The following is a 9,773-nucleotide window of genomic DNA, read 5'->3' as shown; positions in this document are numbered from 1 at the left end:
TGCTGGGGATTGAACCGCGGTCTCTGCTTTTGCTTAGCTTAGCTTGTTCTAAGTAGGTGCTTTAGACCACTGAGCCATCTCACCAGCCCCTCTTCCAGGAGATTTAGTGTTTCTGTTTTAAAGTTTAGATCTCTAATCCATCTTGACTTTAGTTTAGTGCATGGTGATAGACCTGGGTCAAGTTTGAGTTTTTGGCATGTAGAGAGCCAGTTTTTCTGGTAGCATTTGTTAAGAAGGCTTTCTTTCTTCCAGTGAGTATGTTTGGCCCCTCTGTCAAAGATAATGTGGCTGAGTGTGTCGTAGGGGCTTCAGCATCTTCTAATCTATTCCATTGATTCTCAGGTCTATTTTGTTGCCAGTACCATGCTGATTTTATCACAGTAGCCTTGTAGTATAATTTTAAGTCAGGAATTGTAATGCCTCCTGCCTTGTCCTTGTTGCTCAGGATTATCTTTGCTATTCTATGTCTAATTTTAGGAATGATTTCTCTAGGCCTGTGAGGTATGTTGGTGGTAGTTTGATAGGGTTGCACTAAATCTGTACAACAATTTTGGGAGTATGGCCATCTTCACAATGTTGGTTCTTCCTGTCCAGGAGCAGGGAATATCTTTACATTTTCTGAAATCCTCTACAATCTCATTTTTCAGAGTACTGTAATTTTCATTGAATAGATCTTAGACTTCTTAGATTATGGGGCCACAGAAGACAGTGACTGATGATGTAGAGTGTGCCTAAGGAGAGTCACATGGAGAGAAAACATTCTCTCAGGCTTTCACAGAGAGCACACTGGTCAAGCAATGGCCGTGACTCATCCACATGGCTGACACTGGCAAAGGATCTACAAACTGCAGTACAGGGTTTCAGGGTAAAACCTGAGGGGAGTTGACTGACCTTGTCAAATACAGGAATTACATTTGTTGTTATATAGGTCTTGCTTTATCTTGGTCTTAACCATCCACAAGTATAAAAACAAGGTATAAAAAGTAAAGCCATATTAATATGCTGAGCTGTGAAAGGCTCAAGTCAACAACTTCTGATATTGCCAGTCCTGTGGATGACCCACTACTGTTATGGACTACTGGAGTATATTGGATTATTTTGCTGGATTCACTCAGCTACAATATTTAAATGGCAATGGAACACCCATCTCTGACAAAACTAAACAAAAAAGGGGGATACAAATGAACGACCATTTTGTATCTGTATATACAAAATAGGATAGGTACATAGCTACTTTGTCTTAATTCACTGAGAAGAAAGATTTGTACTAATAGTGTTTGGACAGGATATTATGTCTGTATCTTGTACTATGAATAACCACTACAAAGACAACAATATGCAATGTATTAATTATTGAAACTGCCCTACTAATCAGTTTTGAAACTGTCTCATTGCCATTTATTTCTCAATAAAATTAATAAAAAACATTTTCATTGTATTAGGTATTAGAAGTAGAACTGATTTAAAGCATACAGGGGGGAAGAGTATAGGTTCTATGCAAATGCTGTACACTCTATATAAGGGTTTCAAACATTTTGATATCCACAGGGTTCCTGGGCCCATCCCTCCACAGATGACAGGAATGCTGTATATATAATTTTAACAAAAGACTGTGACAGGAGAATGGTGAAAATGTCAGGCTAGAGTCTAAAAGCTTATAAAAATATCCTATTGTGGTGTGCTCCTTCTGCTACCCCATCATTTAGAAGGTTATTTGCACAAAATCATGGTGGAAGACTTTGTATAGAAATGTCAACAAGAAGGGTTCAAATTAAGAAAGAAAGGATTTTGCAGGCACACACCTCCCTGACCTGCAAGCAGCCACATCTGGAGGTCTTTTAAACTGCAATTGCTGCTCTCCTCCCCCATCCCTCCCCATGAGCACCTGTGAGAATTCATGCCTAGTCATCTACTGGCACTTACACACCCCTACAGTAAGCTGGGAGGACAAGATGTTCCACATCCAGGCAAGAACTTAAGAATACAAGAGAACTAGCTAAAGAATCATCTGTCATAAGGAGGCAAGAGAGGGAGGCAACACACAGGACAGAATCTCATCAGAGAAAACAGCAGGTATACATCGGCTGTGTGAGGATCACCAATGGAGATGAGAACAGAATGCCAAGAGGGCCAGGGATGAGGAGCTGTCTTGTGGATGAAAGAACTATTTCTGCACATCCTTCATAGAGCAAAGGTGGCCTCTGAGCCAGACAAATACCTCAGAGGGAGTGAAGAAATGAGGGGCAGAAAGAAAAGCAGCATGGAACCATGGAACATTGGTATGATTTCGGTAACTCCAGGGAAAGGTGGCTGCACCCTGCTTGCATACAAAGAATGTCCAACAGTTGGGCAGGGCAGCAAGGACATCCAGAGAGTAATAAAGTTCTTGAGGAATAAAAGTGAAGACGAAGCAGAAACAAGCAACAAACAAACCAACCCCTTCTATCTCATTAGTTCATATCCCCTGAGCTTTTCGTTTCTATTGTATATTAATGTATTTATTCAACCAACCATATTTTAAAAGAGTGCAAGAAATAGAAAAAAAACATTAGAAGTGATACCGAAATTCACTGAGCAAGATAATAGGAATTCAACAATGGTTGTTATGTTGCATATTGTTGTCTTCAAACTAGTTGTTTAGATTGCCAGATATAAGCATGAAAAATTGGTGAAAAAATTAAAAAAGAAGATAAAAATTTAAGCATTAACTGTTCCTTTTAATATACCAGTAAAAATCAGCAGTACAATTATCCAAAATATCCTGTGTATGTACATATATATTTTTCCCTTCTTTCTTTTCGCCTTTCAATCAACCATTTTGTATGCTGGGTACTGTGCTAGGCATTGGGAATTCAAATGTTCATTTTGAGTCATAGGGAGAAGATATAATACAAACTGGTAACTACATAACAGCATACTGAATTGTAGGCTATTATAGAAACACAGAAGAGAGCTCTAAAACTCATCCTATGTGATTCTTGTCACACTGATAGCAATTCAGTATTGAATATTTGATGAAATCTGGATAATTTCAGATAATAAGGAAGATAGTAAAAGAACAAATTCAGATAATAAGAAAGGTAGATATGATCAAAGCACATTACATATATGTATATATATTTGTGAAGATGTCAAAGTAAAACCCATTATTTTGTAAAATTCAATATGCACAAATGTGAATAAAAATAAATACAATCACTTTAGATCAAAAATGATAATTTTATCCATGAAACAAATTTTCATGGTGTGGAATTTTCCACTTGTGGCATCACATGGCTGCTCGAAAGTTTCAGATTTTAGACTATTTCAGATCTTGGATGTTGGAGTTACGGATGCTCAACATGTAGTAGTTACCCAAAAGAAATCTCAAATGGTTGGGAAGGGCTATCCAAGGTCTATAATAAGTTTTTAAGTATTATCAAGGCTCATTGCCAAGAAGGACCAATTCATATCTGGCTTCCTACCTGCATAAGGAACTTGGACTTTCTTTTTGATATTAGAAAACATTTGCCTGTTACATGGCAAGCCTAAGGTGGAGGTTTGCAGACATGAATGGAAAGTTGGAGATTCTGTCCACACATAAAAGCATTCATAGTCAGTAAGAGTCTACATTCCTAGTCCTAAACCCTATCTACCGGCCACCAGTCAGCTAATGAAAAGTGTGACCTGCAGGATCACAAAAGTAAGCAACTCAGCACCAGTGTGCCACTGCCATTCAATTCAAAGAGTAAAATGACAGTTTCTTTCTTTTTCTTTTCTTTTTTTTTGCAGAACCAGGAATTGAACTCAGGCCCTTGCACTTGCCAGGGAAGCACTTATTCCACTGAGTCATCTCCCTGGACCCTAAAATGACAGTTTCTTGATGACGGCCCTTTACAAAATGGAGTTACTTGCTCAGCTGACGCACCAATCCCTATTATCTATGGTTATTTGCTGGATGGGAGATTAGAAAGCTGAGATACAGCCAAAAGAGATTACCTCAGATAACTGTGGAGGATTGATTCTAGGACCTCCACAGATACCAAAGTCTGTCAATACACAAGTTCTCTATAAAATGGTGCAGTTATACATATGACCTAAGCACGTTTTCCCATATATTTTAAATCATCTCAAGGTCAGCAATTACTCTATAATATTGTTAGATTTGTTTAGGGCAGAATGATAAAAGATCTGTACATTTCTATACAAATGCATTTTTTCCCAAATATCTTTGATACATCGTTGGCTGAATCCAGAGATGTAGAACTTGTGCATAGAGGGTCAACTGAATACAAGAACTGCTGTTCACAGACCAAACTGTGACTCTGTCTCCATTTGTTTTTAGCACTGTCTCCAGTCTTTCTTTTCCTTTCAGCATGGCCTGCCCTTTGCCCTCAGTCTCAGGGACTGGGTGTTCTTACCTTGGTCTCCATGCCAAGGAAAAGTAAATGTGACCGAAGTAAATGTGTCAAGACTGCAAAAGGGTGCTGTTATGTCATGCAGCTACTAGCTGAATGTGGCTATATACATTCACATTTAAAGCAATTAAATAAAATAGACAAGGGGCTGGAGAGATGGCTCAGTGGTCTAAAGCACCTACTTGGAACAAACTTGGCAAAGCACAGGGACCGCAGTTCGATCCCCCAAGCACCACATGCCAGCCAGCCCCCCCCCTGGTGGGCTGAGCTGGCCACACACACACACACACACACACACACACATAAATGTAAAAAAAAATTTAAAAAAGGGACTGGAGAGATAGCTCAGCAGTCTAAGTGCCTGCATGACAAGCATGAGGACCCAGGTTCAATCTTCACTCCATGCAGGATACTGAGACTGGGCACGGTGGTGCACACCTGTAATCCCAGCACTGGGAAGGCTGAAACAGAAGGATCACTATGAGTTCAAGCTGCATAGAAAGACTCTATACCCAATAAATAAAATAGACAAATGTGAGTACTCAGTGTCACTGGTTACATTTGAGATGTTCAGAACCCACATGTGGCCAGTGGCTAGTAGATTTAACAGAGCAGATCTAGAGCATTCCTATGTTGCAGAATCTAGCACTTTAGTGAGAATCCCATGCATTGTTTTACCAAGTAAGACAATTAGTAGTAGCACACTTGACTATATATGAACAAATAAATGACTTTCAATTAATGTAGCAAAATCTTGACACTAACAAGAGATGGCCTGGAAAATTTTAGAGCCTCCATCTTTGTGAATGCCTTGACAAGTCCACACTTTAATTTTATTTTTCTGGTGGAACTGGGGATTGAACTCAGGCCCTAGCACTTGCCAGGGAAGCACTTATTCTGCTGAGCCATCTCCCCAGCCCCCTCTTTCATTTTTTAAAAAAAATTTTTAGGGAAGGATCTACACGGTGTTCAAGGTCTCACTACTAGATCAGACTTGTAGTGAGTCTCCTGTTTACAGCCTCCCAAGTGCTGTTATTACAGGTGTGCACCACCACCCCCAGTATCAATCACCATCTCCGCATGCCTCAGGGGTGGGGCCAGCATGGCAGGCCCGGGAATCAAACCCCCGGCCCCTGCGCCTGCTTATAGGCACTTTAGTCTGCTGAGTTATTTGGCCTAAGAATTTCTCATTAGAAAATTCTAATCACCTCTTGGCACCAACAGTTTGTGAGAGTATTAAATAAACTCTATATTAAATTATAAAAAGAGTTGGTCAAATTCCAAGGAAAGTTAATTGCCTGAGTTTTCACCATTGTATTTTATTTGAAAGAACTGTACTTTGGGACAGAATTATACTATAACCAGAATTATAATAAAAAATAATTACATTCAAATGTGTGTCTTGACACCAACCTTCTTGGGACCTTCTCCTGAAAGTCTTTATGTAAGGAAAATACTCACCCATTTTCCTCCAGAATGGCTCTTTATAATAGACTATGCACTTGATGACTGAACCCAAAGGCACACGGGACACCAGCTGGTTTCTCATCATTGGCAGAGGGGGTTTGAAGTGAATTTTCATGCCCAGAGCAGGAGGGATAGCACTAATTACATATTTAGCCTGAAAGAAAAGCAATGTGCTTGTACATTATTGGTCAGTTGTTTTTGGTTTTTCTCCAATGATCCACTTGCATACCCTTGCTTGCTTTCAGTTTCCTAGCAGCAAACCCAGAAGGATTCTGTACAAATGGACAACAGCCATTGTTGTTCCCCTGGTTCAGAGTTCCAATGTTTTCTAATCATATTTGGAGTCAAAACCCAATTTGCCCACAGTCACCTCCAAAGTCACACATGAAATCGTCCTGTTACCTCTCTAATCTTACACCTGCTACTCTTCCCCTCACTCCTGACTTCTGCCATTGTGGCCACGTTGCTGTTCCTTGATCATGTCCCAGGGACTTGGCTTCTGCTATTCCACCTGTGTGGAACACGCTTCCTCAACAGCCACATGGCTCAGTGCCTCATCTCGGTCAGTTCTATGCTCAAATAGCACCTCAGTAAGGCTTCCCATGATGCATGATGATGACGTTATTTAAATTTATGTGACCAATCTTCCCACCCCACCTTCCGGTATACCCGTCTCCCTTTGCTGCTTGATTTTTGCCACACTATTTGAAAGACTAAATTTTAATATATATCTGATTATGACCACTTTTTTCAGTATTGAGAAATGAACCTAAGCCTGTGAACTATGCTACATTACCAATTTTTTCATGTATTTCTTTGAGACAAGTTCTCATTAAGCCACGAAGTTGTCCAGAGCCAGCTGGGACTTGCAGTCTTCCTGCTTCAACATTCTAGCATGCTGGAATTACAGGTGTGGGTTACCAGCTTTGATTATGGCCTTTATTTCTTACTAAAATGTAAACCTCATGAGCAGAGAATTGCACTGGTCTTGGTTACTACTGAATTCTGAACTCCTAGAATAATTCCAGACATAAAGGTGTATTTGATATTTATCAAATAAACATTTTGTGCTTTTTTAATTATGTAAGAGTCTAATACAATGTCAATCAAATATGTTTTTGAAAATGCTCCCCCTCCATATCCCAGTTCTACTTTCCTTTCTTTAAAATAGAAGTGGTGTCTCGGCAAGGGACTATCTGTAAAATCTGGAGTATTCTTGGCTTTATTTAAGCTTTGGTCAACTGTAGCCCTGTAGCCTCTTTTCTCCAGTTTAAGGGTCTTGGTTACCTCATACATTTCGTGGTTTAGGGTCTCCACAAGGACACTTTCGCCTGTCTGGTCAATGTGGACCACAGGCCTCTCTAGCTTCACTCGGTCCCCAAGGAGATTCATTATCCGCTCACTCACTTGACCAGATCCGCCCACAAATTTCCTCTCCTGGAAAGAAGAAAAGGTGGGTACATGTTATTGTTTGTATCTAGATGCCCACTCCCCAAAGCCTTGTGCAGTCATAGGCGGGGCTTTCTCAGAGGTGGCTAGATCTCAAATGTGTGATGCTGGTATTGATTCATGGTACAATGCTAGGATCAAGGACACTAGGATTACTGTGAGGATCAAAGACCTCTGACTAAGCTGTAAAGGACACAAAGATCTGTGGTCAGCCCTTGGTGCTTTTGTTGTCTTCTGCATGCAATGAACTGCCTCTTTTATGTCATGCCCCTCTGCCACGTGCCACCCTGCCTTGGAGCCAACCAACTAGGGACTGAAACCCCCACAAACTGTGAGCTAATTAAAAGGTTTCACCTTAGCTTTAGGTGCTGGTTATTTTGTCTCAGCAATAAGAAAAGTAAGACAGAGAAAAGACATAGGAATGGATATTAAATGACTAAGTTTTTACTTCTCCCCTGTTTACTCTGAGACATACAACATTTCCTTTCACTATTGGGAACCATGACTATTGCCATTGCTTTCTAACTAAACCTTCTAACTTTGGACAAAATGGCAGATTTTCTAAGTGACCTTCAAGGCTATGCTCTTCAGAGTTAGGCCTTGTTCTCAAGACACAGGCTCAGAACCTCCATACATCTGTACCACCCTATCCCCAAATTGGCCTCCTGTCACAAGCCGCCCATCTCATCTTGGGTCAGGTACCTGCTATTCTACAGTCACTGTGGTCAATTCACCCCACTGCACCCACCTGCCCTGAACCCCACTTCCAAATGTCCCCAAGAACACATACATTCTACCTGGCTGTGCACATGCTTGAGCTGACTGATTCTTCTTCAATTTTTAGTTCTGTTAATTTTTTGAAAGACAATGTCAAATAGGTCCAGGAATGCGATGGAGAAAAGGAAGAGGACAGTGAGAGAGGGGAGAGGGAGTAGAGACAAAGACAGGAACCTGCAACTATGTCTAGCACTGTGCCTTATGCAATGCCAGGATTGGTCACTAAATGAGTAGATAGAATGAGGGCAGTGAATTGGTACCTGGCCTCCATTGGTTACTGAGATGATTCTGGTTGTGCCCCCACACTGCTTCACGTACCACAGGAACCAGAGAGCAGAAACCTCATGCGTCTCGGCTGTGACACACAGGTTTACAAAAAGAGTGGCAAGCTGCTTCGCAGAGCTGCTCAAGAAGGAACAAGAGCAAAGTGGACACATGCATGAGATTTTCTTCAGCACAATTTAACAAACTGCAGGACAATGTCTCTAGAATCTGTTACAAAACATGACAGCATGACAACCATCACAACATGACTGTGAGGTTTACTTGCCTGCTAAACAAAACATCTCAATGAGAATCAACTTGTGCTCCATCCCCTGTGTTATGCTGATTTGTTCTCACATACCTGCTGCTCTTCTAGGGACCCCATCTCAGTAAAGGGTGCAATCATTTACTAAGTGGCTAATGCCAACACTTAGAAATCAAGTTTAATTTCTCTCTCTGCATCACTCTTCTCCCATCCAACCATCAAAAAGTCCAGTCCTCTCTGATCACATTACCCTGCCTTCTTCACCACTGATTTAGAATCATCTCTGGCCAGGAGCATCACAATTACTTCCTCTAGTCTGGTTTCTCTGCCTTCGCTCATCTGTAAAGGAATCCACTGATAACACTAAAACCCACCTGATGTTTACCTCCCTCTCCATCATGATGCTCTCTCTCAAACCTGTCCAGTCAAGGGATGCTCTTGCTTAAAACCCTCCATGGCCATCCCATCCAAAGTAGAATAATATTCAGATCTTTTACCATGGCGTCCCAACTCTAAGTAATGTAGTGATGCTTACCTTTTCTACCTCATCGTGTGTCCCCTCCCACTTGTTCTAGTATTTCCCCCAAAAGACGCACCCTTCCATCTATAAAAATGTGCACTAGCATCTATAGTGACAGCACCCTAGCATTCTCTGTCATCTTACCATTGTATGATACCTTTAGAAGTTTTTTTAATGTCTGAAATTACCTTGATTGTTGTGGGGTTTTCTTTTAGTTATGAGGAGTGAATCCAGGGGTGCTTTGATTCAGAGCAACAACCTCAACTTTTTTAAAATTAAGTTTAGTGGTACAAATTATGTAGATACAATGATCACATTTGTCATAGGAATTTTGTACTTGTACATAATATACCTTGATTGGTCTTTCCTCCTCCCATTCCCCTTGTTTCCCTTTAATCTCTCTTCCTCTCCTTATTTACAAAGCATTGTTTCTACTTTGTTCTTCTTTTCTCATTTTTTCTTTCCCCTCCCCCATTCCACTTTCCTTTTGAATAATTTCTTTCCATTTCATGATATCTCTTGTACAATTTGGTTTTTATTTATACTTTTAGTTTCTCACACCAGTGAGACAATGAAATATTTACATATGTGTGTCCAATTTATTTCACTTAAGAGTATGGCCTCAAGGAGCATC

The 9,773-nt window shown here is 40.5% G+C and overlaps 1 protein-coding gene across 1 annotated transcript in view; it reads right to left on the bottom strand.

Moving 5' to 3' along the window:
- Window positions 1-9,773, bottom strand: part of Maob (monoamine oxidase B) — a 175,231-nt gene that overhangs the window by 18,665 nt on the left and 146,793 nt on the right. The window contains exons 6-8 of the mRNA XM_004645314.2: window positions 8,351-8,492; window positions 7,152-7,301; window positions 5,859-6,018 (exon numbers count right to left, since the gene is read on the bottom strand). Coding sequence (XP_004645371.1) covers window positions 5,859-6,018; window positions 7,152-7,301; window positions 8,351-8,492 — 452 coding nt within the window. The remainder of the gene's footprint in view (window positions 1-5,858; window positions 6,019-7,151; window positions 7,302-8,350; window positions 8,493-9,773) is intronic.

Source organism: Octodon degus, unplaced genomic scaffold, assembly GCF_000260255.1.
Source record: "Octodon degus isolate 3935 unplaced genomic scaffold, OctDeg1.0 scaffold00223, whole genome shotgun sequence".
NCBI lineage: Eukaryota > Metazoa > Chordata > Mammalia > Rodentia > Octodontidae > Octodon > Octodon degus.
Note: the sequence above shows the minus strand (reverse complement) of the source record. Positions and strands in the feature narration are given on the sequence as shown.